At 53.4% G+C, this 26637-nt stretch overlaps 9 protein-coding genes across 9 annotated transcripts; 5 read left to right on the top strand and 4 right to left on the bottom strand.

Annotated features, from left to right (window-relative positions):
* Positions 1-371: 371 nt before the first annotated feature.
* On the top strand, positions 372-2406 carry COCSUDRAFT_14109 (hypothetical protein; the record flags this gene model as incomplete). Its single annotated transcript, XM_005649094.1, has 8 exons — positions 372-759; positions 838-905; positions 1079-1152; positions 1277-1551; positions 1670-1761; positions 1858-1929; positions 2039-2194; positions 2347-2406. The coding sequence occupies 8 exons, from the start codon at positions 372-374 to the stop codon at positions 2404-2406; spliced, it is 1185 nt and encodes a 394-aa protein (XP_005649151.1).
* Positions 2407-4276: 1870 nt separating this feature from the next.
* Positions 4277-5178, bottom strand: COCSUDRAFT_14404 (protein-tyrosine phosphatase-like protein; the record flags this gene model as incomplete). The annotated part of the gene is made up of 4 exons (XM_005649093.1): positions 4277-4579; positions 4692-4876; positions 4992-5040; positions 5128-5178. Coding segments are annotated over 4 exons (588 nt in total), but the record flags the coding sequence as incomplete, so codon positions are not given.
* Positions 5179-5807: 629 nt separating this feature from the next.
* COCSUDRAFT_22902 (hypothetical protein) lies at positions 5808-8072 on the top strand. Its single transcript, XM_005649092.1, has 4 exons — positions 5808-6327; positions 6542-6868; positions 7014-7205; positions 7587-8072. Exons 1-4 carry the CDS (start codon positions 6133-6135, stop codon positions 7704-7706), a joined length of 834 nt encoding a protein of 277 aa, XP_005649149.1. The 5' UTR covers positions 5808-6132; the 3' UTR covers positions 7707-8072.
* Positions 8073-8707: 635 nt separating this feature from the next.
* Positions 8708-9788, bottom strand: COCSUDRAFT_62036 (hypothetical protein; the record flags this gene model as incomplete). The annotated part of the gene is made up of 4 exons (XM_005649091.1): positions 8708-8800; positions 8986-9191; positions 9295-9525; positions 9728-9788. 4 exons carry the CDS (start codon positions 9786-9788, stop codon positions 8708-8710), a joined length of 591 nt encoding a protein of 196 aa, XP_005649148.1.
* A 324-nt stretch (positions 9789-10112) lies between these two features.
* Positions 10113-11374, top strand: COCSUDRAFT_22901 (Sm-like ribonucleo protein). The gene is made up of 4 exons (XM_005649090.1): positions 10113-10339; positions 10450-10545; positions 10656-10775; positions 10900-11374. The coding sequence occupies exons 1-4, from the start codon at positions 10271-10273 to the stop codon at positions 10987-10989; spliced, it is 375 nt and encodes a 124-aa protein (XP_005649147.1). The 5' UTR covers positions 10113-10270; the 3' UTR covers positions 10990-11374.
* Positions 11375-11632: 258 nt separating this feature from the next.
* COCSUDRAFT_62034 (hypothetical protein) lies at positions 11633-15407 on the bottom strand (the record flags this gene model as incomplete). Its single annotated transcript, XM_005649089.1, has 8 exons — positions 11633-11877; positions 12012-12149; positions 12381-12563; positions 12727-12853; positions 12975-13127; positions 13297-13413; positions 13553-13678; positions 13848-15407. The coding sequence occupies 8 exons, from the start codon at positions 15405-15407 to the stop codon at positions 11633-11635; spliced, it is 2649 nt and encodes an 882-aa protein (XP_005649146.1).
* Positions 15408-16711: 1304 nt separating this feature from the next.
* Positions 16712-18036, top strand: COCSUDRAFT_14513 (ubiquinone biosynthesis protein; the record flags this gene model as incomplete). Its single annotated transcript, XM_005649088.1, has 5 exons — positions 16712-16866; positions 16974-17127; positions 17263-17481; positions 17659-17817; positions 17977-18036. 5 exons carry the CDS (start codon positions 16712-16714, stop codon positions 18034-18036), a joined length of 747 nt encoding a protein of 248 aa, XP_005649145.1.
* A 1815-nt stretch (positions 18037-19851) lies between these two features.
* On the bottom strand, positions 19852-22140 carry COCSUDRAFT_62032 (hypothetical protein; the record flags this gene model as incomplete). The annotated part of the gene is made up of 7 exons (XM_005649087.1): positions 19852-20024; positions 20290-20434; positions 20734-20856; positions 21063-21209; positions 21323-21389; positions 21531-21775; positions 21979-22140. 7 exons carry the CDS (start codon positions 22138-22140, stop codon positions 19852-19854), a joined length of 1062 nt encoding a protein of 353 aa, XP_005649144.1.
* A 660-nt stretch (positions 22141-22800) lies between these two features.
* COCSUDRAFT_46871 (hypothetical protein) lies at positions 22801-25956 on the top strand (the record flags this gene model as incomplete). Its single annotated transcript, XM_005649086.1, has 8 exons — positions 22801-22927; positions 23781-23908; positions 24180-24300; positions 24449-24666; positions 24804-24932; positions 25059-25304; positions 25461-25709; positions 25819-25956. Exons 2-8 carry the CDS (start codon positions 23795-23797, stop codon positions 25954-25956), a joined length of 1215 nt encoding a protein of 404 aa, XP_005649143.1. The 5' UTR covers positions 22801-22927; positions 23781-23794.
* Between the last annotated feature and the right edge of the window lie 681 nt (positions 25957-26637).

Genomic DNA, 26637 nt, shown 5'->3' with positions numbered 1-26637 from the left:
AGGCGTGTTGAGTGGACTAGATTCGATTCATGCTGCTATTGTTGTTCGCTTAAAACAGCAATATATGCAATGATCTCTAATAGCCCAGACTGAGAGATTTGATAGAAACATCAGTGATCGCTGCGCATCAGGATGTCGACTGGTTGATCGAGAAGGTATGACTATTGCTTTCCAAAAGATTTTCTGTCTACTGTACTACACCTCCAGTGATAATTTCGATCACCCAAACAGCTGAAGCACCCTTCTTGGACCCCAGATTGTGACTCATGCGCCACGATAGCATGACTGATATCAGCGTGGCCAATCTGTCGTCTGATCAAGATCCATCCTTGTGCAAGTCGATGCACAATAGTTCTAGAATACAATACAAGATGAATCGCTCTACTATACTGTCAGAGATACATCCCGTGCATATTCAACCTGTCAGATTGAGGTGCACAGCGTCATGCTCTCGGCCAGCCTCCCTTACTTCGGAACCCGCTTCATGTAGCAGAAGAGTGCTGCAGCATGCATTTAGCACACAAAATAATTCCAGATCCGTGCCTCTTCGAGCATCTACTCAGGAGCAAGAGACAGTGGCAGAAACCCCTGGGACAGAAGAAAAGTCTAAGAAACGAAGGGCGCCAGGAAGGCAGACGTATCGACCATCATCTTTCCAAGAGCTGGTCAACGACGCCACTGCTTCAGTGAGAGCTGCGATCGGTGATGGGCTCACGCGGCTGGAAGTGGAGTTTCCTGCCCTTCCTGGTAACATAGACGGTGAGTGGCCAGGCCATAGGCAATTTTCCTTCTTGTAGATCACAAAGAGGCATCTGACTGATATCCTGTGGTGTGCAGGCTACAAAGGTGCTTCAGACTGGTTCATTGATTCCAACATCCAGCTGGCGATTGCAGCATCGAGAATAGTGAGTGCTCCCTATTGTGAGCTGCACTAAAAGAGATGATCACCCAAACCTGCAGCCTAGTCATTGATCGGTGCAGCCAAGGTTGAAAAGCTGGACGCATGCTGTGAGCACACTAGTTCACACGCATGGCTTGGCAAACGTTGTTTCTCCAACCTTATGTCTGTGCCCTGCAGCTTGTGAAGGAGTCGGGCAAGCGCGTGCACATCCTTGTCCCAGATGGGGGTGAATACAATCGATCGTACAAGATGTGCGAAGCACTTCTCCCCATGCACTTCTTATTAACACCCTATTGTGCATGCATGCAGTAGGTGGCGTTCTTCTGCCCAGTTCAGTTGTGAAAACTTTTTAGAGGATCCTTGATGTCCTTGCAGGTTCAAGGGGGCCCTTGATCTGGCAGACGGTATTTCAATGGGCCACCTGAAGGAGAACAGCAAGGGAGTCTTCAGCAGCTTCAATTTTTTTGGCAGCGTGCCGGACGCAGATGCTGAGACACTGAGTCAGGCTGCCAGGAAGGCAGACGTCTTCATTGTTGTAAATGCCTCCACGATTGAGCTGCCCGATCTGGAGCGCTATATTGAGGAGATTGTTGGAGAGCGCCCTCTGGTGCTGTGGAATCTGGAGGTTGACACCCTCAGAGCTGATCTGGGTGAGCAACATATGAGGTCCACCAGTACAGACCTTTTTATTGGTGATCCCAGGGATCCAATTGACCCACCGTGAAAGGATGACTCCGATGCTGAGCCGGCAGTGTGTGATGCCTGTAGGCTTGCTGGGCTTCCCTCCCAAGGAACTGCAATACCGCTTCTTGAGTCAATTTACTCCGGTCTTCTACATCAGGCAGCGTGACTACTCCAAGGTACACGGCCCCTGCACTGTTGGCGGCCAGTAAGACAGACTTCAATACGGCTTCCCATCATTTGAGCATTTCTGAGCACATGTCCTGTTCATGCAGAGCGTGGCAGTGTCCCCCTTCATCATCAATTACAGCGGCTGCATATTCAGGGAGTACCCTGGGCCGTGGCAGGTGAGGCCTGGCCTGCTTTGTCTGTGTGGGCTTTGTTCTTCTAGTGTATAACTTGGACTTTGGATGGCAATGGCACGTTGTTCAGAGATGGTGCTTTGACCCGGTGCAGGTGATGCTGCGGCAAGACAACGGGCAGTATGCATGCATTGCCGAGGACGAGAGGCGGTACAACCTTGGAGAGGCAAAGGAGGAGATGATGGCAGCCATGGGCTTGGACACAGAGGAGGAGGGATCAGCCCTGCAGTTCCTGCGCCGCGGCTACAAGGTGCAGCTTATGGTTTTGTCTTCTCTGGCAGAAATTATTATGTCAGCAGTGCTCATCATTGAGTGAAGTAGGGCACATGCAAGGTATTGTTTGCTATGTCAAGCTGTGCACACCATACCTGGGCTCTTCCAACAAGTGTCTTGTTATTTCAGAGGTCAACATGGTGGGAGGATGCGGTGGACCTGGAGCAGACAGACATGTGGAGGAGATAGCAGCCGTTGGATTTTGCAAAGGATGATTGCGCTGCGACTGTATTGCAGGACCTTTGGTGCTCACCTTATCATTGGCAAAATGGACGTTTGTGTTTTGGTAAAGACTTGATGATGATGATGATGTGGAGGATGCAAATGCCGGCACTTCCTCCAGACAGGACAATGTTGTAGACCTTCAGGAACATCCTACTGGCGACACAAGTGTAAGCCCGAGTTGAATTGAACTTCATCATGAATGGACTCGCTGGCGGTCCTAGATCTAGACCTGCCAGGGTGCGAGCCCAACACTGTCACATCGGTTGGCTACGGCCAATCTTATGGCATTCCTCGGTGCATGATTTTCTTGCTTTTGTCTTGCCTGTGGGCAGCATGTGTATACAGTGGATAGATCTATCCAGGATCTGCCCAAAATTGAATCTGTTGGGGCTGAATTTGAAAGGGTGCTCAGAGGGTTTGCACAGCAAACCCTCGAGGCTGTGGATGCAGGCCAACTCTCTTTGTTTCAATCGCATCTCAGACATTGAAATGGAACCAATTGTCCGACATAACAGTTTCTCATTATAATTCTGCACACATCATAGCCCTGATCAGCTGCAGGAACTGATACTTTGCTGGACTGACATGGTTGGCCTGATCATTCTTGGATATCCTCTTTCTAATATATTCTAATTCGTTTTTCGGGTCCGGTGTGTCATTTAGGGTCTATACAAGGACTAAGAGGTCCTTGTACTTTTATCTACTCTAATGAAGTCACCGCTAAGAATGGAAGAGGAAGTAGATTATGATGAATACGAGGACGAAGAGAACTCCCCGTCAACTGATGGAGGTGTAGGTTCTTCACATCTTATATAAATCAAAAATCTTTCGATAACGGTATTTGCCTGTCAAATAAGTATGAAGGCTCTGGATAGAAGATGACATGCTGCGTCTTGCAATGTCTGAAGGTGAGGCGGGAGCTGAAGAGTTGTATGGTGATCTGTTCGCTCGGGATGGGGCTGGGGAGGGGCTTTTGCCAATCCAAACAGCTGAGGCAAGCCTGAAACGCTCCAAGGCATTGCATGCATGCGCTGCTGATATCTAGTTTTGCACACCTCTGCTGAGGGATCAGGCAGTACTCTCATGGCATACTCTCCTGCATCATGCCATATTCTCTGAACTTAATATGTACATGCAGAGCTGATTGACGCCTCTCTTGTGTATTCCACAGCTCAGACACAGGAGTGAGGAACAGGAAGCTCTTATTGAGGAGCTGAAGCTCAGATTGGAAGCAGCAGAGGCCGAGGTGCGTGTAGTCATGTACGATTTGGTGCATGCTACATGCCAGTGTCCCCCCCACCCCCCCGGATGCTCATGACATGTGTGTGCTTCTTTGGCAGAGGGATGAGCTGCGAGAGGAGAGAGAAACTCTTGTGCGCAACATATCATGCATTTTCAGAACAGCGCAACTTGAGCTGCAGCGCAAAGATGATCAACTAAAGGAGCTCAGGCAGCAAGTGGAGGGCATTCCAAACAGTGCAACAGGACCACAGCAAAAGACATTACAGACGTGATCAAGCCTCATGATGAGCTGGAACTCAGATATCAGGAGGCCTGATGGCTCCTCCCTGTGTGACTGTCAGCAATCCACGTGGGCAGTTGCACAACGTTGTAACTGTACTATGCTCGAGCATAGGTTTCGGTTTCTTCCAGTGCCAGATGCAATCAGAAAGGGCTACAAGCTTGTAGCACAGGGAGCAGTTCAGTTGAGTTTGAAGAAGCATCACAAGATCTGCTGCTCGACTGGCATTCTCTCAAGTTCTTGCAATTCCGCCTGTACTGCAATCCTTACAGTACTGAATGTCAGCTAATCGTCCGAGCAGGATTGCCCAAATTATGCCGTCTTCTTCGCTGCCTTGGCTGGTGCCCCCAAGATCTTCTTGCGCTGCCTCAGCATGTGGAAGTACAGCTCTGGCAAGCCTGGCACATAGCATGCTATGGCAATCCAGCAGAACACGTAGTAGTCAAAAGCAAAGTTGAAGCTGTTGGGCATGCTGAAGCTGAGCGGCCGCTCCTTTCGGATGACTGGCATCGCAAGGTACACCATTGTCATCTCGCTGGCGACTCCCAATGGGTACAGAATCACAAACGTGGAGTAGCGCAGCCACAACAGAGGGTACGGCATAATGCCCAATTCCTGCGCCAAGGTGACCCATCAGTTTCCTGAGTATTGTATGAGCCCATGCCCTCCTTCTTATTTAGATTGATAGCAAATTGCCCGCAGATGGAGCTGTGGGTAAGTTTATCACCTTGACTGCGTAGAAGCCGTAGCGCAGGACTTCTGTCACGCTCCAGCAGAACAGCAGAGTGATCATGTTCAGCTGGAGTGTTACGGGCCCAGCCTTCAGCAGGGTGAGAGCTCCTGTGCTGGTCGCTTCAGGAGCAACCTCCACTATGCCCCATAGTGCCCAGTAGCGAGACAGGACCTGGATGACTGCAAAGCATAGACTTTGCTCGACGTGCCACTGCAGGAGTTGCCTTCACTGCCTGGTGTCTAAGGATTGCATGCCACAAGGACACTAGCAGTAGAGTGTATGCAGGGCGCTTACATGTTGTGAAGAAGGGCGCCTTCACAACTCCCAAGACGCTGTGGAACACCTGTCATCATCTGCACGAGTGAGACACAGCAGTTGTGCAGAGAATTGGTCAGCTGGAGGAGGCGGCATATAGACAGTTGGGACGCACCTCAGCAATTGCAGCAGACTGAGCGATCTTTAATGGGAGCGACACCGTCTGCGTTGCAAAATGATAAATTTAGCAAAGGATACCTTGGATCCAAGGCAACAGAATGGATATGACAGAAAGTGCATGGGGAGAAGCACTACCTCGTACACCTCTCTTGTCCAGCCACCGTTGTAAACGGTACTTCCTACAAGAAAAGCAACGTATGCCCTGCACAGCAGCCATAATAAATAGTTGAGTTCCAGAAGACATTGTCCTTCGACAACCCGACTTCAAGATTACGCTCGGAGATAAGGCTACCATCATGCATGTATGTGAAGAAACGGACCAGCCTGCAGCAAGCGAAGCATTATACACGAGGAGATATGCATTGACCTGCGCAGCGATACAATATATCAATTTGGGAAGCAATTCTTGGAAAACACAAACAATTGCCAACTTTGCAGGCCGCACCATTATTGACTCTTGATCAAGCGCTATGACTGCCGCTATCTCCCCTTTGGCATCGTTAAGAAAAATTGGCCGGGTGGAATGCAACTGCGGAGTCCGGCAAGTGCTGGAGCAAGTGGACTGTTGTGCCGTTTCGCCGATGGATGTTGCGCCAGTTTATGACTGGAGCAAAACTTTTGCCGCAAAACCGTAAGCAATTGCAAAATTTTGGCACATGGTTGCCAAGGCTTGGACAGCTCTGGAGAGTGGTTGGAGTTGATACGGTCTGTCTGATCTCAATGATTGTGGATGGCATCTGACGTAGCTCCTGAATTTATAGTTGCTGGCGCACCCTGGGGGCTCTGAGTGAGATTCTCTGGTGCCTAGTGAGACCATCCGACCTCCTGCGCAACACAGAGATCATTTTTTTCGGCATGCAAGTCTTTACGATCTTTCCTGAGGTCTTTTGATTGGAGAGCTTCGAGCAGATGCCTCCCGGATAGGAGTGACGGCCTCTTTGGGTTGGTGCGGTGCTCAGTTGCGCTGACCCGAGAGCGTCTACCAGAAGCGTCTGGAGGCATGTCCAACGCAGGCTTTGAGGTTGACTTGGTTTCAGACACGGATAGTGGGTCTTCTGAGGAAGCAACAGGCAGTGAGGACGAAGTAGCAGCATGGATTGGCTGGTTTTGTTCACTGAAGGGCAACGAGTTCTTCTGCGAGGTGGACGAGGAGTTCATACAGGACGATTTCAACCTGAGCGGCCTTAGCAGCCAGGTGAGCTGGTGCCAAGTCAGGCCTGTATGGTCCTACTATACTAGAAAGTTGGTGGGCTGGTCTAGGTTTGATCCCTGTCACAATACTTTTTGCTGCTTGATGAACCTCTGCAGTTCCTGTCTGGAGAAGAGTTGGATGTCATACTCTTGTGCGCATCTGACATGGCCACACTATGACTTGCCTGACATTTGTGCTGTGTCATACTTGAGCGCAGGTGTCCTACTATGACTATGCGCTGGACTTGATCCTGGACGCTGACTCGCCCAGCACAGAGATCCTGACAGATGAGCAGCATGAGCTCGTGGAGAGCGCGGCGGAGACTCTGTATGGCCTCATCCATGTTCGCTACATCCTCACCAGCCGTGGCATGGGGGCCATGTATGAGAAGTACAAGGCGTGCGAGTTTGGCCGCTGCCCGCGCATGCTCTGCAACGGGCAGCCCTGCCTGCCTGTCGGCACCTGCGACGTGCCCAGACAGAGCACAGTGAAGATCTTCTGCCCCAAATGCCAGGAGACTTACTACCCGCGCTCAAAGTACCAGGTGCGGATTCCCCTGTGCTCCCCAGCTTAAATATCCCCAGCTTTTTGGCCACAGATATGGGCGTCGAGTGCAATTTTTCTCGTATACCCAACCGGCGATGTCGGTCATCAAGACAAGCCATTGTATGATATCCTCTGCTGTGCAGGGAAATGTGGACGGCGCCTTCTTTGGCACGACATTCCCACACCTCCTGCTGATGTCATACCCGGGCATGCGGCCGCAGCAGCCGCCAGATCGCTATGTCCCGCGCGTGTTCGGCTTCAAGCTGAATGCCGCCGCGCTCGCGCCGCCAAACGATTCGCGCGATGCCCAGCGCAATGATGCAACTGCCTCCAGGGTGAGCCTCATCCTGGCCTGACTGTGTACGGTGGTACATGAGAAAGTAGACTGGGGCGTGAACTGCTGGGAAGCAACATTGCTCAACAGGGGCGAGGTTTTTCAGCCACGTGCCAGACTATTGTGCAGGCCCTGTGCGGGTGCCATGTTGGATGCGGCAGCATACACAATGCAGCAGGGTGCCCAGCAGCTTCATCAAACACTTTTCCGTTACATGGGGCCTAGGAAGTGAGGCACGCATGAATTTGTGTAATGTTTGCTGGCCATCAGGAAGAGATCCATGCTCTCCCTGAAATGTACCTATACAGGTAGCATACTGAGCTACTGCGGCAGGATTGCTTGTTCATCCTGAGGGGTCTGACAATTGGAGGGGTGGTGGCAGCAGGGGGTTGCAGGCAATGCGGCGCCTGCCAACCACACAGAACGGACGCGACCACAGGCCAAACGCAAGGATGATGCAGGGCCCAGCCAGGCCAGGAGCAGCCAGCGGCTGCATGGTTGATGTGATGACAGTGGCACGTGATGTGATTCTCGATGGGTGACACATCATACCGATTAGGGCTGTGCAGGCAGTGCGCTCAGAGAGAATGGCGGCTTCTTTTGAGCTTCTGCCTCGCTGGCCTTCTAAGAAATGGCAGTGCCTGTCACAAAACATTCTTCACCCATCTGCTTTGGCCACCGTGATACAACAGGCCTACCAAGCACGATGCAATTTCCTCTTTCGGGTGGTCGTTAAAGGACACTTTGACGTTTGAATACTTGCTAGGTTATAGCCCAGAGGTGCCAGTGGCTAAATGTGGCATGTTGTTCCTGTTTGCCAAGCCCGTCCTCGGAACATATTGTGGAGTTGGAAAAGCAGGGAAATGCAGGCATATGCCCATCCTTCACGCTCAGGCAATAGCGTGTTCATGAGGAACCCTTCACCCTTTATGGTGAGATACTTCGCTGAGGCCCACAGTGAAACTCAATTTGCAAGCCCCGTGGTAATCAAGAGGTATTGCTCTTTGCCACAAGCAGTTATAGGATGTAATCCATATATATGCCCGGGCTATGGGGCTATATATGGGGCTAAGCTCGCTTGTTTGTCTCCATCAACCACCGGTCTTCAACCACCGGTAAGTTACCAGATCTGATCTCTGAATCATTACATCTCAGAATCTGAACTTCAGAAATGAGTTCCTTCACATTTCTAGCTATTTGGTTCTGGAATCCTCATCAAACGCATGCCTGATCTCACAAAATCTACTTTGTGGCACTCTCATATGATGTTGACATCAACAGCATGCATGCTGTCGCTACCTCTTGCCAAAACTGTGGACCTCTCCTTTTTGGATGAAAGCTACCTGATCCACCTTACCACATCGCGATTCAATAATTGGGCGAAAAGATATCACATCTCTAAATTAGCTGAACATCTCTAGACCTGTTGGGCACCTCACAATGCTACCCATTCATCATAACCTTCCAGGAAGGAGTATAAAAGAGCCTGTTTGCAAGACTGTCTCACTCATTGAAGTGGATTCCTCCCGCCTTGAAGACCACTGCAAAGGTCCCAATCATGAGGCTGATGATGAGGGTGAAGCTGAGCACGATGAGCTGCACGCACATTACATTTGTTTTCTTGTCACGCACACCACAATCTCACTACACTGCCAAGACTCCATTGGCATGATGCCATAGCGGAGGTACTGCCGCATGTGCTTACAAACTCGCTGGACAGCTCATACTGAAAAGGAATTGCTGCATCGATTGAATCTTGTACGTGCGGGTAAGAGGCGCACCACTTGCCCAAGCGTTATGGACTTCCACCAAGGCTGGTCGATCATGGCATCCGGCTCCATGTAAGGGCTCAAGTTGTCCATCTCATTGAAGAGTTTTGCATTCCCGGCACCAGTGAAGGGCTTGGGTGGGGGCGATTTCCCCTTCGGAGTCCCAAATGGACTTGCAGCTGCAGACTTGCCAAAAGCTACGGCGCCTTTGCTTGCTCCTGCATGCCATTGCAAAAGTCAGTGAAAGGCGCTTCAATGCTTCTAGTGAGAAATGTGAGACATGCTGCCACATTCACATGCACCACTCTGATGCAGACAGACCTTTAGGGGGAGTGCTGCCATTTGATCTGCCACTTGTGCTTGGCTTCTCTTCCTCCTCTTTCTTGTCGCTGGGCCCCTCGTCAAACTCTGTTCTGAATCCAGCGCCGATCTCCTCTATGCCTGTCAACTCCTTCCTGTCGCGCTGCAGAAGTCTTTGCACTTGCGCCGCACCCTCGTCAAACTCATACTTGTCCTCAGGCACCTCGCCCAATGTGTTGGATCCAAGAGGCCCTGATGCATAGCAACGACACTTCAGCTGAGGCACATTGTTCGTGCAATACCGCGTTTTGGTGATACATACTCTCACCGATTCACTGACTTTTTGATGAGTCTCACAGAGATCAGGAACTTTGTATTATTCATTTTGCTCAACCAGGATCAAAGACTACAGCACTCGTGAAAATTAGCGGACGCTTGTACTAGGTGCTCTGACTTGCAAAGCGCACCTTCCTCGGCTCTGATGCAAGTCCATGATCTCCGATGATGCCAGACATGAGGTGAAGTATTGAAAGGTCTTTTGATGATCGATCTTGTTCGCTGTGAAGTGCATTGTGGAGGGCTAGACTTCACGTAGGCACTTGGGGCGCCTGACAGGACAGAATTAGACAACATCTTGACCGAAGTTTCACCTTCTGATGCAATCCATATGTTCACAATGTAAAAATAATGCAAAAATTGCCGTTCAATCTTATCGAGATCAACGTTCGCTGGAGTACGCATGCATACTGTAATTCCCTTGATATTTTCGCATTTCCCCGCCGCCTTCATTGAACTCTTTGGGCACCATGGACACTGCCCATTGGACAGACAGACCGATTCAACAGTGTGTTTATTTGCTTAAGGGAAGCAGTACATCGCGTGTGTGACAGGTTCCTCCGCTGATCTTACAAGCGCAGAAAAGGAACATCATCCTGATCTCGTTTACTGCGCTCTCTAGTGATTTACAGGACCATATAGAGCAGCAGGGCACACCGTAATGACATCAGCAAAGGGTGTCGGCGTTCCTGTCAAGCTGCTTCACGAGGCAGAGGGGCATGTAATTACGGTAGGCCTGCAGACCTGTGGGGTTTGATGGCGAGTGAAGGATGGTTCCTTTCATAAAAATGCAATTCTTACTTCTTTTCCCAATCAATTCATACATCCTTTGTTGAACAGGTCGAGCTCAAGTCTGGTGAGACCTACAGAGGGGAGCTGGCAGAAGCAGAGGACAGTTGGAATGTGCAGCTAAAACAAGTGACTGCAACAGCAAAGGTGCTCACCTTTGTATTTTATAGAAGGGTTCCTCGCAGAACGACTTGAATTGGCTGCTTTGATCCACCAATGAGCTGGAAGGGCAAATTATAAAGCTGCTCCTTGTGCAGGACGGGCGAGTAAGTCACCTGGAGCACATATTCGTCCGCGGCAGCAGAGTCCGATTTGTCATCATTCCAGACATGTTGAAGAACGCGCCAATGTTCAAGCGGATCGACCCCAAGAACAAGGTATCCTGTTGCGACGATTGTGTTGCAGTATTGTGCTCGGCTTGCTTATGGCTCTCTTGGTTGATCCTGGGCTGGGCATGTCTCTGCAAAGACCTTCCATGTGACTCAGTGCCTTTTGCTGCAGGCGAAGGCCGTGCCAATGGGTGTTGGAGGCCGCGGGCGAGCAGTGGCTGCCAGGGCAAAAGCAAAGGCAGGAGGCCCCGGCCCCAAGTGATGAGATATACAGCCAAGTCTCATGGGGGTGGTTCACGTAGAGTGAATCGATAGTAAGAAACCCCGCAGCATACAGGCTCTTCTAATGCTGCAACATGCACTTCCGCCCGTTTGGCATGAATTCCGCTAATCTATGCGTGCCCTGCCTAATTTTTGTCGTGACCAACTCTACAATACTTCAGGCATGTGCAGATACAGTTGAATGAGCTTCATAGACAAATACTGTCTCTAGCAAGGCTGTCTGGCCCATTGTTCACAGATCAGGCTAAGTTAGCATGAAGCTTATGGCACCCTCTTCGTATTCGCTGACTGTAGTTGGCTAGCGTGTCCTGCCTGTCATGCAGCTTAATTGTTATGCATGAAAATGTTTAAAGCAGGTCCTTGTGAGGAGGATTATTACGATGCACTTTCTGGACTACACTGTATGGCTGGTCGATATGATGTTCCATGAAAGTAGAACACATGTCCTGCAGATCGCCTGAGGGGGCACCCGCCTGTCTCGAGAGCTCAGTGTAGTATTAAATTTGCCTTCAGGACCACCAAAAAGCCCAGTCACAACACCTTCAATGTTGGTATCAAGTGAATATGCATGAAAAGATCACATATCTATTCCATGAATCAAATGCAACAGCCATCATTGTACATCATCTGCTCCTTTTGACCGGTGTCGCCCTATCCGCTCCAGTGATGTACCCCCACCATGTCACGCTCTTTTTTCTCACTGGAGCAGTGCTCTCCAGCACATCAGGGCCATTTTCCTGGCCTTCCTTTGTCTCATCTACAGGTCTCACGGATGGCGAAAGCCCATGTTCAATCTGAACAGTAATTGCTTCACCACTCTTGCTGAGCTGCGCGCCTGAGCCGCCACTGCTGCCGCCAGCTTCTGAGCCTGCCATGGGACAGGACATGACCTCAGGGAAGCTTGTCAATATTTCAAAAAGCCTGTCATGATCTCTCAAGCTCCACAAATTCATTTGAAAGTAGAAATTTTGGGTTGTCTCAGTGGGATCTGCGGCTGCTCACCCGGATGTGACTGAGCGGGTGTCGCCTGCTGCTGAGAAGCTGACAGCGCACGCTGCTTCTCCAGGGCGGTCTCCAGCTCCTTCACATACTCTGCAAGGGCTAGCAGCTCCAGATCACTCTCCGAAAAGCGCACACCGCCTGCGTTCTCACCACACAGTAGTTTGCAAAGATTCCAGAAACTGCCACCTTTACAGCAAACACGCCCCTTGCTCACACGTGTCAGACTTCATAGGATTCAGATGAAGGGCCGTTCATCACACAAGCACAGTGTCCAGTACAGGCATATGTGCCTACCCATACATGCTGAATGTCTGAGGCCCCGATTGTCAGGATGGACTCACTAAACCTGCAGACTGAAGAGAACCGCACCTGCAGGCTCATCCGTAGCAGGTGCAGCAGGGCTCTTTGCGCGGGCTTCAGCAAGAAGGGCCTCCAGCGAGCTGATGTGGGCGGCCTGCGAGTTGAGCTTGGTCCCCAGCTCGCTGTTGGCGCCCAGCAGCCGCTCCATCGTCACATGGAGGGAGTTGTTCTGCGCCCGCAGCGTTTCCACCGCTGCACATGCAGATATGGTGAGCAACGCATTTACTGACCAGCTCGCACCATATGCCTGATGTTTGGAGTCGGCAAATGCATGAAAGTTGCTGAGAACGCGGTCTTGAATAGAATTTGGCCTGCTCGTAAGGAAGCCTCACTAAGTGGGAAAACTGGGCCGCACTTGCTTCGAGCTGCTTGGTGTGATCTTCGCTGCTCTGGACGACTTCACACCGGCTTCTGAGCTCTTCGCATGTGCCGCGCAGCTGCGCCACCTCCTCTGCGGACCTGAGAAGCTCCGTCACCCGGATCTGTGACAACACACCAGGCATTACACATGGACACCATTTGCCAAGCCATCACAATATTCTGAATATCTATGAACACCATGCCATACGATGAACATACAGGCCTGCATTGTCTCTGATGCACAGGACAAGCACGGAGAAGCCTTGCCTGCAGGCCACTGTTGGTCAGCTTTTGGGCATCCAGAGCGGCGCGGGTGTCCGCCAGCTCCTTCTGTGCAGCTGCCAGGGCCGCCCGCGCCTGGCCGCCATCCTTCCTCGGCGACACTGCTGGGCTGACCTGCACTCCCCACAATTACCCTGACTGCCTCGCTTCATGCATCACTCCATCCGTTTGTTGGATACACAATGCAGTTCAGTATTGACTTGAGCAACGCCCTGCCCTGCCATGCCACCCACTCCATGTACAAGGTGGTAATGGAACATTGAGCATGCAGGGAAGGGTTGACCTGGCGTGCTGCCCCCAGTGCGCGCTGCAGCTCTCGGACTGTGGCGCGCTCCTGCTCGATGGCGCGCTCCGCCCTCTCCAGCCGCATCCGCATCTTGCCACCCTCCTTTGCATGCGCCTGCACATTGGCACTGCCTCAGCAGCCCTTCTCTTCAATTTCATGCTCTATGCCCTGTAAGCCCACAACAATCAGGGTTTTGCAGCACCTAGCTGAAGCAGGGATCAAGTGGCATGGAATGGGAACTGTAGCGGGGTACCTCTTGCAGGGCGGTGGACGTCTGCTCCTGCAGCGCTCTGTGCGCGTCCTGCAGCTGCTGCAGCTCCTGCCTGGCGGCTTCCGCCTCCCCCCTCACCTCCGTGTATGCCTCCCGGATCGCTGCAAGCTGTAGTCCAGACAGCAATGCATCATCTTTGCATGCACCAATCAACATGCATTAGTAATCAACTCATTCCTGGTGCTACCAAATTACCTTCACAACGCAAACTAGAAGGCCTATTTATGTAAATAGTGCGGTCTTTGTGTAAGATGGAGAACATCAGCGAGGGCCGCACCTCAGCCCGCGCATCAGCTTCCCGCTCACGCCACTCAGCCGCCTCAGCGCGAGCTGACTCAGCGTCCGTGCGTGCCGCGTCTGCCTGCCTAGCTGCGCTCTTTGCTGAGTCCTGCGCTCTTTCCAGCTCCTGTTCCAGCCGTTCCACCTCCTCTGCCAGAGCCAGCAGATCTGCCTCCGTGGCGGCAGAGTCCGGCGCTGCTGCCTCACTGCTATCCGCAGCCTCTGATTCCACAGGCCCCTCGCTGACAGCCTCATGTGTAAACAGGTGCTTCTCTGCATCGGGAGATGTGGCCGCCTCCTCTGCTGGCACTGCTGCTAGGCTGAACTCTGCGGGCGCATGTGGGGCGATGATGGGCGCCTTGGAGGGTCGAAGGAAGGACTGCGTTTGGAAGGGCGGGACACGCGGAGGAAGGGGAAGGCTGGGAAGCATTGCAGTGACAGTGACCCTGTCTGTCTGCGATGAAGCTTGTGCTGCCGCGTGCACCTCCGGTGCTGCCTCAAGGGCTGACTCAGCTGCCGATGGCAAGCTATCGACATCTGGCTCCTCATCGGCTTCTGCTGCGCCCGGTGCTGCTTGCCCTTCATCCGGCAGTGCTGGCGGACGTTGCTGCTCTGCGTCCACTGGCACAAGTGCGGCTCCCAATGCTTGTTCGCGCCCCACGCTGCCACTTCCAGCTGTCTGCTCCTCTGGCAGAGAATCTGGCCTTTGCCTATCTGATCCGAACTCCTCTGCTTTGCCAGCGCCTCGCTCGATGATTGGGCCTGCTGCTCCCTCGCTCGGTTGACTGAGAGAGCATTTGGGCTCAGGAAGAGGGTCGCCACCAGCTGACTGCTGCCCTGTCTGAGCGCACTCCGTCTCCGGCTCGCCCCTGTACCCATGGCTTGCAGCCATGTCTGGTGCATGCTGGATGGCGCTGCATGCCTCGCTGGGTTCTGCATCTGCAGACAGTGCTCCTTGCACGGCACCTGGGAAGCTTGCACCCTCCTCCTCTGTTACAGTTTCTCCTCTGTGCGCACCCTCAGACTGCGCATCGGCCACCTCCCCTGTTGGTGCTGGCATGGCTGGTGGCTCCAGCCCACTCTGGCTGTGGCCCCCTGGCAGCGAGTGTGACATGCTCTGTGCTGGTGGGGTACTGGAATGGCTATCCGCGGTCACCAAGCTGTTTGGGACCCCAGGTGCTTCTGGTGCAGGATCTCTCCCAGCTTCTGTTGGCCAAGCAAGTGGCGCCCTGGATGGCTGGTCCAAGCGGGCAGGCTCCTCTGCTGGCAAGAAAGCTTCCTCCACAGGTGGAACGTGCAGTGAAGGCTGTTCTCTGAGGGGCTCCTCTGCTGCTGGTGGTCTGACCTCAGGAAGCCCAACGCCGTGGGCTGTATTTGCTGTGCCCTCATGTGCAGCTGTCGTTTCTGTACAGCCTGCTGGTGCCTGCTGTAGACTGTCAGGCGCGGGCTGCGCGTCAGTGCTCACTCTGCTGAGTTTGATGGAGGGTCCATGAATTTCGGTGCCTACCGTCTGCGCGGATTGCTGGAAACTCTCCTGACTGTCACCCTGAGACGCCATCACTGCATCAGAGTGCGGCCTGCTCAGAGTGTTGACAACAGCCACATCCCCAAGAGCTGACTTCTGCAAAAAAGCTGGCTTCTCTGGTGGCGAGAAAAACTCCAGTCTCTGCTTTGCGCTGCGCTGTTGGGTGCTTTCTCTGCCTGGCGGCAGAGATTGAACCCAATCCACCACAGCAGGATCCGGTATGCCCTGCTCTGATCTCTGGAGTGGATCCTATAAGGCAGCAAATTTGCAAGGATTACGGGCTTGCCAAGCTCTGCTTGACAAGGTGAATAACTGGATCATGTGCAGGCCTCACGCCAGACATCATGTGACATTGTGCCATTGCATTTCTGGACCATGACAGCATGTGCTGCAATTTTTGGAGAATTTACCTGTGTTGCTGCTCGCTGAGTGGAGGCATGCTGGATTCGACCTGGGTCATTCTGGTCCTCCATCTGGGCAGATACTGCCATTCTTCCCATAGAATTTGGGACATCGAAGGGAATGGCACCCATTTGTGAGCTTGTTCCTTGCTCCTTGTGTTCACATTGGCTTTGTCACATGATGCTGCATGCTGCTGGCGTGAACTCTGCGCAATAAACTGCCAGATTGAGTCTTTTCTTGTAAAACCAAAATAGAGTCAGTTCTGATTAATGTGAACGTTTTTGCTGATGCAGGCACAGTATTCGATGAAGCACGCAATGCAAGGCAGATCAGCACAGTACTTCTACCCTATCTTTTTGTAACACGTCGAGTTGTACCTTGCATGAGGAAAATTCTCAATCGATGCGCAGGCAATACGGGACTGCACAACATTCCTTATCAATTTTCATGGACTGATATGATAAATTACTTTTTTCCTTGGACACATTTAGGGTCTGGGACCCTGTTGCTTTGTCAGCATTCTTGGCCTGTATTTCGGAGCTCTTTTGTCTTCTTCTGTTTTAATAAGCCCGGTGAGCAGATAAGCTATTAGATTCATTATATGATGGGAGCTACGAGGTGACCTGGTGCAGATTAACGAGAGGATATCTTCTTTCTTACGCTAGCGCTACTCCTCAAAGCTGCTCTTTCTGTTGTCACCGTGTGGATATACAAACATCAAGATGTCAGTATCAAGAAGTGTGCTTCGTAGAGCAGGCTGTGTGGCATCAGTGTACGGGCGAACAGTCTCCACTGGACTTCCGGGTACACATTGAAGTCTGGCAAGCTAGCAATTTGCTCAAGTCATGTCATCAATTGTTATCCTTTGAACTTGATCGATCAATTTTTACGTTGCAGCTCTCTCGACCACATCTCCATCGGTGGAAAGACCCTGGATGAGTCCAACATCAGAGACAGCAACATCATCAGGTCGCAGCTTTGAGGCTGCTCAGAGACCTTCAGATGATTTGTTGTACCCCTCACATGTGAAGCTGGGCACCCTGCAGAAGGCGACTGTCGCAGTCCTGTCTGCTATTGGAGCAAGCCTGAAGTGAGTCAGCATTCTACTACCCCACACCCTGCATTGCCCAAAATCCCTTTGTTCTGAAAATAAATAAAAAAAGCGACATGGTTAGAGTGTGCTTTGCTGTTGCACAGCCCAGCACGAGCGGACCTGGTTGCTGCCCTGGGCGAAACAACCGGCGAGAGGGCGCTGCGGAGCATGCGCGCCCGCATGCAAGCCAGCGCCACCGGCCGCATAATTCTGGAGGAACGACCCCGCATCACGGCAAGCACCTCGGTCCTGGTTCCCGTGGATCCCACCTGTCATGACCCAAATGACCAGATTTTCACAGCCAGATACCGACACACAAAGAAAGGTCTGTGCACTGTGCTCAATAATAAGAGAGTGGTGCATGTTCAGGATGCGACCATGCGGTATGCGCAGAGCCTGCCGGAGGGAACGTTCGGCCGCGCGTACGGCGAGTTTATGCGCCACAGAAAATTCCTGGCCAGCGATCGGCCGCCGGTGCGCTTCGTAGACGACGAGGAGCTGGCTTATGTGGCGCAGCGCTCGCGAGAGGTGCATGACCTGTGGCACGTCCTGTTCAATTGCAAGACGACCGTCCTCGGGGAGCTCGCCCTCAAAGCGGTCGAGTTTGTGCAGGTGTGCCTCTGCTCCGCTGACAAATATCCTCCACAGAACCACATGCACGCATCTATCTGTTGCTCAATCATCAGGAGTCCATCGAGCAATTAGGTGCGCTGTGCTCATGATGTCATGTATGGGGTGCTGTGTGAAGCAGCATTGGACTTGCCGTGCTCACATGATGCTGTGTTGCAGACGGGCATGCCCATGACAGCGTTGTCGGTGGTGGGGGCTTCGTGGCGCCTCAAGGCTCAGGACCGCAGCCGCCTCATAAACGAGCTGCTGCCCTGGGCAGTGCACGCCGGATCGCGCAGCGCAGACCTCATGTGCCTCTACTACGAGAAGCACTTCGAGGTGAGCAGGACGGCGCCTCTTTGCTCATGACTACACTCTCATGCATATTCTAATGGTGTTGCGATCAAGATCAGACCTGCAAGCAATTTTGGAAAGGGAGAATGCAAGACATGCGATTTGTGGAGCTGCCAAAAGCAAACTTCTTTGTCCCCTGTGCAGGAGGGCCTGGAAGATGTGCGGCACAGATGGCGCATGATACCAGCCCCCTTTGATGGCTGATCGCAATGAACATCACTTATGTAATGTACCTGTTGTAGCCTACGGTAGGCAGCGATATATCCGACTGTAGTCATTGAAGCAACGCATGCACTGTTGGTAGCGGGACTCATCATTGAAAAAATAAATGCCGAATTCTAGCAGGGGCCTTTGTAGCCACTGTCATGGGTTCACACACAGCCTCCACGTTGGGACATCTCAGATTATTTTCAAGATCCTGTATTGTATAAGTTTGCTATTAAAGCTTCATTGGAATATAGATATCATATCTATGATATATGTCTGAACTCGACAGCACGTGCACTGGCATGTGACCTGTTAAATAACAGCTCTGAGTTGCCGTGCATGCATGGTCGTACACTGTTCAGACTCAATGGCACCCATCTGAGACACAATTCCTGACTCTTGCCTATACTCACAGTATCATCTACAATATGCCCCACCTTGACTCACGACCATGGGCACATTGCCAAGACAAGTCGTACTACCAGTGTTTCTTTCAAGGAGTTTGGCTGAATACCAATGTGGCTTTGAACATTTTCTTGAAAAAAATCGGCTGAAGGCACAGAAAGTGGCTACAGATTGAATCTTCAAGAACAATGCTGCTCAAAGTGGAAAGTTTCTGGGGGCATTCCAGCTCAATAAGGCCACAAAGTGGCTTCTTGCAGCTGGTTTTATTTTCTGTAAGCCGATCGCTGGCTTTCAAGCGGACATCTCAAGGTCGCCGTCAAGGTGTACCAAGAAACATCCAATAAAAATTTGGCCAGAAGGCCAAAAATCTGCCCCCCAAAATTCTAAGCCACATTGCCTTTCAAAGCCACCAAAACTAACACAGTGTTTAAACTTGCTGCCCTGACTCCATAATATAATATACGTATACGTCCTGTGCACAAGCTGCTTGGCAGAAAGGGGCCTTCTCCCTTGCAGGGGCTTATTTGAGTGCATGCACTCCATCTGCTTTTCTTGGCATCCTACAGCTTTTATGGCATATCCTTGTAGAGCGCCATGGACTGTGGAAGCAGGTCCCAAGTCCGCATCTGTTAGGAATGCAGATATTTGTTGTGGCTCTACCAGCTCTGCCCGGCCCATGCTCCAAGCAACGTGTGCACACATACGCCCAAAATCCCCTGTAGCTGCCTTGAGAAACCTGCGCCGCAAACTCTCTACACCCCACACTCAACATCACAAACTCAACCAGACAACGGTGTCTCATGGCACCCTGGATTGCTCCATGCACCCCAGGAGGCTCAGTGGGAACCCAGGAAAAGATCCTGCATTGATCAAGAGCTGCACCCTGTCTCTGCTCTATTGTACCTGAGCAAATGGGGCCCCATCCTGACTCGCAACAGGGTCAAACCCGGCAAAGAAAGAAGAAAGACACTTACGGGAGCTGACTGTCCGAGCAATACTCTGCCCGAAACAGAACCTACAACTGGCATCTTATGTACTGAAAAGGTGCCCTCCTCGTGCATGTCCCATGTATTAGGTGCACAGTAATTGCAGCGCGCTGAGAGACGCGCTGCGCAAACTTGCAGAAATCAGCTTCTTTAAATCATCGAAAACGGCTGCCGGGGGCACACCAGCATAGCGGCACCCCGGAACCTCCCTCCCACCCCCGCTGCTGCAACCAGCACAGGGGCGGGGGGCCAGCAGACATGAGCTACACTGTTCGCTCTAGCGCGTCCGCTGGCACTGTCTCAGAAGTCCACAGCAGAGAAACCGCAAGATGAAGGAATGGCAAAGTGCCCGCCCGGCATGCCCAGGCAGGCATGCTGCCACCGAGTCGCCTGCGGCAGCCTCCGCGGATCAAGGCTCGGTTCAAAGCAAAAACGGGCGGTTCAGGTCAAAGTCCTGTGAGGCGCTGAGCTCCGGGACCTTGGGGAAATGCTGGGGCCCGTTTTTGAGGGAGTAGCGCATGGCCCGCAGCAGGACATTGTAGGTGGCTGCCTGCCCCTGCTCAACCGCCTGGATCAGTGAAAATGTCACCGCGCCTGCGCGCAGCCACACACAGCAGTCGGCTTAAGGATCCTTCACACCCCCTTCGCTCCACCAAGATCTGAACGCAGTCTCTTACATGTGCCTGGGGCAAGCAGGCAAAAGAAAATGGCCAGCCGGACGTTGCTACATTGCTGTTTGAAGAGGGATTGAGCAGCTCAGGAACTCTTCACTTGCCAATCCAGATGATGATTGGTGTGAGATAAGAGTAGAGAAAGGCACTGCGTGTGCATTCCCTGATGGGCACGGTGAAAGCAGCACCTGTGGAGGCATAGTGGCTGTAGTCGGTTGAGTCCATGTCCAGGTCCTCATCCTCGGACAGCGTGCTGCTCAGCATCACAACCTCGCCGTCCGGCTGGGGCCTCAGGCTTGCGCCAAAGCCGCTGTCCAGCCCCCGCTCATCCTCCTGCATCAGCACTCACAAAAGCCCTTCAAAAGTGTCACTTTTTCAGAGGATCATAATGTGCTGCATAGGCAAGCCTAGGAGGCTCCCAGAAGAGATACCGAGTGTACGTGCGCAATGTGCTATCATACCGCACAGCAGGCCATGCCAGTCCAGCCGAGCATAGGATGCACATGTCTACAGAGGCCTTAGCAATGTGCAGCGATGCTTGTGGGGTGATACAAGCCGTGATGCATGCAGCAGAAGGTCAGCAGAAGGGTGCTCGCCTCCCAGTTGGACCAGCCGTCGGCGCGGGTGTACACGCAGGAGGGCAGGCCCAGTGCGAAGATGCCCCTGCAGGTGTCCACAAAGCAGTGCAGCCGGCTGCCCTTCACCAGCCGCGCCACCAGGCCCTCGTACAGCTCATCCTCGTATATCGGGCCCGCCTGCCGCAGACAGACAGCAACACAAACTTGGAACATCTGAAGCATGTGCGCCTGGCGATCAAAATCTAGCCCCGGGAAACACCTTCTGAGGCTGCGCATGTATTGCTATCCACGGACATTCCCAAAGGGTGTCAGCCAAGCTTCAGGAAGCAGGAGATCTGCAAAGCGGTGCCTTAGACATTGGTAGCTACTCCGCTGATGCGCACCTCCAGGAAGTCAGAGGGCAGGATGCCATCGCGGCCGTGCTCATCGCACAGGGTGTCCAGGGAGCCGTGACCGGAGAAGGCAAACACCAGCGAGTCCAGCGGCTGGCAATCCTCCAGCAGCCAGCGCACCGCGGCTAGAATGTTGTCCTGCACACCCACCGCCACCGCCGGATGGGTCGGATTTCAAGGTCACTGACTGCGAGCAAACTCACGCAAAGCTGTGGCAAGCATACGCCACTGCTGCTGAAGGGGTTGCACACCTTTGTGGGCCAGTAGTCCCCATGTGGCTGCTCGTCATGCAGCAGCACGATGTTGTTGTCCTGGAAGCTGCGCGCAGCAGGAGCACCGCAAATCAGACCCACTTAAGTCTCGTACTGGTGGGAAATGTGACAGTGCAGGCACTTTCACAGATGCGGCATGCTGGCACAGTGCCACAGGGTATTGATCTTTAGGGGGAGGGATCCCCACCCAAACTTGGAGGTGAGTAGGTGCTTGAGGCAGTGCACGTCGTTGATGCAGCCGCGCAGGCGGGCGCTTCCGTCGGCGGAGCGGCTGTAGTTGGCGGCAACGAGCAGCGCGCGCCTGCGCCCTGGCTGCCACGCCCCGGAGGCGGCCAGGTGGGCGTATTCCGGGGGCGGCAGGCTGGGTGGGGGTACGTACGGCGCTGCGTAAGGCAGCTGCAGGCGGCCGCTCAGCATCACTCCCGGCAGTGCCTGTCAGCAGCCGACTAACAAGTCAGCCACATGCAGACAGCGCCATCAAGTCAATATGACAAGTGCTCCAGTGCGAGTAATAGTCCCATGATAATATGAGTACAGGTTGGGATGATTTTACGTTGACTGAAGTGATCTAAGGTGATGCCAGATTGACTGCTTGGAAGGTGATACAGGGGGGCATTGTCTCTGAAGAGGCTGACCTTGGAGGTGGGTAGTGGGGAGGGGCGGAGTGGTTCTTGGAAAATTTCGCTGACGGAAGGGGTGCCCGGCCTGGCAGGAATTGTATCCCGCTGTGGTGTCTCTGGCTCGGCAGGGATGCTGTGCTTAGAGTACTTCCCATTCACAAGCCCTAGGTCCTTCATAGGGGTGCCTCGCTGGCTGCTGTACACTGTGGCTGCTGCATCTGGCCTTTCTCTTCGTACTTCTTCCACCTCTCTATCAAACTGAGACTTGCTGGCACAGTGGCCCATGGCTGGCCACTGACAGGTGTACCAGTGATAAGAGCTACCTAATTGTGCTTAGGACAATGCAGGGCGCCCATATGCGGTGCGTGTACTGCATTCACAGGCCCAGAAGATCCTCGTTTGGTCTGCGACCAAACCCCATCGTGTCGATGAGCTGAATTCGAGCTGCGCCCGGTCTGCAGGCGATCAACATGCTGCATCAATTGCAGATGTGAGCCCATCCAATCTGACATGCTAGATCGGATCGAGGCGTTCCGATCAGAAGATATCCAAGCACTCACAACGCCACATCCAGAATGGAGAGAACCGAAGGCTTACCCCCAATTAATCAATGCTCGTACACGATGATCGAATCCTCCCAGCTGATCAGTCACGCCATCTTGATTCGATCTCTGCCCCGATTGCTCTCAGACCCAGTCACCACTGCCATTTGAAAAGTTGCAACTGGCCTCCTGCGGGAGGCAACGCCGGTTGATGGGAAAAGCTGAGTTGGCTGGACTGACCCAGAAGCGCGAAAGAGCGAGCATTTTCCTTCAAGGAATGTGCCCAGAAATTCACGCCCAGCGGAGCTGCCATCGGGAGAGACTATAGGCCATCGCATATTTGAAGGCAGGCAGACTTGGAGTGAGCGTTTTCGAAGGTGCTCGGCTCGTGATCTAGCGGGTCAACCATAAGGGAAACAACGGTAGGTTCAAACTTGGGCTCCTTGCATGCCTGGTGTGGGCACAGGGCAGCAGTCAGGAAAATGTCTGAGCCGCTTGGGCCCTCAGTGTGGTGCCAGCATGGGGTCTTTCAGCAAGTGGAAGATCGAGGCAGTTTGACGTGAACATGTCCTATTATTTCAGCAGCCACTGGCCAGGGCATGGCCAGATTCCATTTCAGGGAATTGGGCCTCCATCAATTTCCTGGCCTTCTTTGATGCGCATTGTGCGTGGGTGTCGGATGGCCCACGAAGTTATATTTAAACGGACTCGCTGAGGCAGCCGGGTCAGCAGAGGGTTGAGGACTCTGGTCAAAGCACGGCCTGGCCATTGCCAGGATCCGGGGTCAGCAGCTGATGCCAGTAGGCTCTTGTTGTGCCGCTCTTCACGACGTGAGGCGAAGGCCTCGCTCTGGGTTTCGGCTGCCAGCGTTTCCTTGCTGGGTGACACTACAGCTACCGGGGAGTCATAGGTTCAGCGGTGGTTGACCCAGCGTGGATGCTGGATCTGAGGCGGGCCTTGCTGCCTTTCTAAATGAGGGATAATTTCGGATTGATGCGCAATGTCAATCGTGGCAAAAATTGTTCAGGTCTTTCTGCGTAACTTCCGCAAGCACGTTCTGTGATCTGGAGGCCACCTGGCCTTCAAAGGGTGGTTTCGCGCCAGCTGTGTCGCGTGTCGGTTCCGTGTAGAAGTCGAGGGTCGTCCGAGATTTTGAGCTGGGCTGTTAAGGCCCAGCAGGCTCGTTCCTGGTAGGGATCAACGTGTTGGTAGGACATGAACCTCAAAGCGGGAAGTGTGGTGGAGCAGCCTTCACCGCCCTTTTTCTGACTGTAGGGTCGTCGATTCTGATGGCCGTCGTCCAGCAATACATGGCAGCCGCAGAGATGGGCGTAGCAGCTGCCTATTTGATGGAGATGGGTGGTAACGGCGGGAAGATAACCAGCAAGGAGGTCTTCAAACAGGTATATACTTCCATCTTGATACCCTGAATATTCTGTCGGTTTTCATTCATGTCAAACATGTAAATGAATGCGAGGAGCCTGGGACGACGTCCGCTGACGGACGCGAACCTTGTCACGGCTGATCCAGATCACCCTTGAATATTATGTAAGCCTGCCTCGTACCTGAGTGCAGTACAATGGCTTTCGATGTATGAGATGATGGCTCACCAGCTGTGCAAGATACTGGAAGTGCACCTCAGCACGGGCGAACAGATGTTATTGCACTGTGCAGGCTGCTGCCAGGTCATCACTCCCATATGCACGGCCCAACTTCATCGGTCTGGGCGCCGGCGGCAAGACCTGCTCCCAGTGCGGCACAAACCGCACCCCACAGTGGCGCGAAGGGCCCGAGGGTGCGCCGGGCGCCATCTGCTTTTCACCTGTTGCCCTGCTTTGCTGTCCCTAGGAGGAAGCTGTGCTGTCCAACAAGAGCGCTGCGAGGGACATGGTCTGTTGAAGCTGGGGGAGATGTGCAACTGACTCCGTAGCATGATTGCGCAGGTCCAAAGACGCTGTGCAATGCATGCGGGGTCAAGCGCGTGCGCCAGATGCGCATGCTCACAGACGGGCACAAGCGCCGCCCGCCCGCCGCGGCAACCGCGCCCCTCAAGACAGCATTGTCCCTGGCCAAGCAGAGCTCCGGCTCGCTCACGTCCGACAGCAATGCTGTGATCAGACGCCGCGACAGGTCGCCAGCCGTCAGGCGGCCCCAGCGCAAGGTGGGAGCCCCTTCTGCCCTTACCGTTCAAAATTCTGTTCTGCTGGGCACTTTTTTTTACGGCCATTGACTTTTGGGAGAACAACACCATAAAGGATCAACACACGGTGTCTGAGGCGTGGAATTTGGTGGTTGTAGGCGGCTGCAAAGGCAGCTTCAAGAACCGCAGAGTTTGCCACAACAGGCGATTGGCCGGACGACGAGGCTGACGCGTCATACCCCGTCCGCTCTGCAGCACAGTCAACCTTCACAGACCCCTCAGGCTCGGTGCGCCCCCCCTGCACTCCTCCTTGTCCCCACTTCTGGCCCTGCACCATGCATCCTGGTCACGTCTGTTATTGCCAAGATTGCCCATCAGGCCTTGGGGCTGATGTGAACGTCAACAATTTGCAGGAGGACTCAGCAGCGCTGAACTCTGACTCGGCGGAGGAGGTGGCGTGGACGCCCACCCGCGGCCCGGGCCCGGCTCACACGTCCATGCCGCAGCCCCCCAGCCCCTTCCCCGTGGTCGGCCACGAGACGGCCGCCGCCGTCAACCTGCTGTCCATGTCCATCCACGAGCAGGACCTGGGCGCCGGCCGAGCCGCTGCCGGCGCACTCGCCGCAAGAGACCTCAGCACATTCTACGAGCATCATCAGGTGGGTGCTCTTCTTGCCGTGCAGCAGTCAGCCTGAACGTCTTGCTGTGTGCCTGCCCAGCCGGTGCTCTGCACTGTCTTCACATTTGGCTGGCATGGTAGTGTTGCGTTGGGGATGCAGCAGCGTGGCCTGAGCATGTGTGGTGTTGGTGTGCAGTATGGCAAGCAAATGGGGTCGCCCATGACCTTCAACTCGGCCGCCTTTGCGGCGATGGTGAACTCAAGCATGAACGAGGTCCCGGGCGCCAAGCCGGAGGAGCAGCCAGCGGCGGCAGAGGAGCTCAAGGACGCCCTGCGCCGCCTGCCGCACGGCAAGCAGACCGAGATGGCCCTCGTCAAGGAGCGCCTCGAAAACTCCCTCCGCGAGGAGGCTGCGGCCAACGCTGCTGTCGCGGCAGTCGCAAAGGTATGTCCACCTGCATTCCTGCTTGCTTCCCACCACAGCTGTGTCAGGGGACCTGTGTCACGTGTAGGCTGTAATAACGTTGCCTGAGGTGTGCTCTGGGCATGTGCAGATCCTGGCAATGAAGCAGGCGGCGGGCATCCGGGCAAGGGCGGCGGCTGCGGCGGCTTCAAGGGACATGCAGCGCTTCATGGCCGAGCTGGACGAGGAGTTTAGTCTGTCCAACATCCTCAAGAAGCAGAGGACCTGAATCCAACACCTGACTGTCTCGCAGCATTGACAAAGGCGTCATAACGGCGCGGCACCTGATGGGTTATTCTGTGGTGGGGGAGGGAACAGCAAGAGTGCGAATGTATGCATTGAACCAATTCTTTGAACACCTTTCCCGCTAGTGTGTTGCACACTGCAGCACTTGCAACATCATTTGGACAATGGAATTGTGTAAGCAAGCGAGGCCTGACAGCAGGGATACATTCTGCCGCGGCTCTTTGTGTGCCCGACATACACGCTTTGCCATTGCAGATGAGCTGGCTCATTGCAATTGCCTGATGCGCAGCGTCTGTACATTACGAAGTTCAACTTGCCTTTTTACTCCTGAAGAGCTTGCTCCTTGGTGGGGATGTTCCATGCTTGATTGTCTTATTCTCCTGCGAGTAGCATGAAGGCCTTTGTCTTGTCGTGATCTTGGGGTGGTGACTTGTCCTTTGGTGCTTCTGCTCGAGAAGTGAAGCCTGAGGTACTGCCTTGTACTTGTAGATGTCTACAACCTGATTTGTTTTGCAGGCTCATTCAATTTGATTATCTGATATCCTCAAGAGGATATGATGGTGCACCAGTCTGGACGTGCTTGCTTTCTTATAAGACATTTCTGTGGTACAAAGCGGCAGATTGCAGAGCTAGGACTCGGAGTTATGCTAGCGCTATGCGTGCA

The sequence above is a fragment of the Coccomyxa subellipsoidea genome (genome assembly GCF_000258705.1).
Source record: "Coccomyxa subellipsoidea C-169, whole genome shotgun sequence".
NCBI classification, from domain to species: domain Eukaryota; kingdom Viridiplantae; phylum Chlorophyta; class Trebouxiophyceae; family Coccomyxaceae; genus Coccomyxa; species Coccomyxa subellipsoidea.
This window is presented reverse-complemented; position numbering and strand designations above follow the sequence as displayed.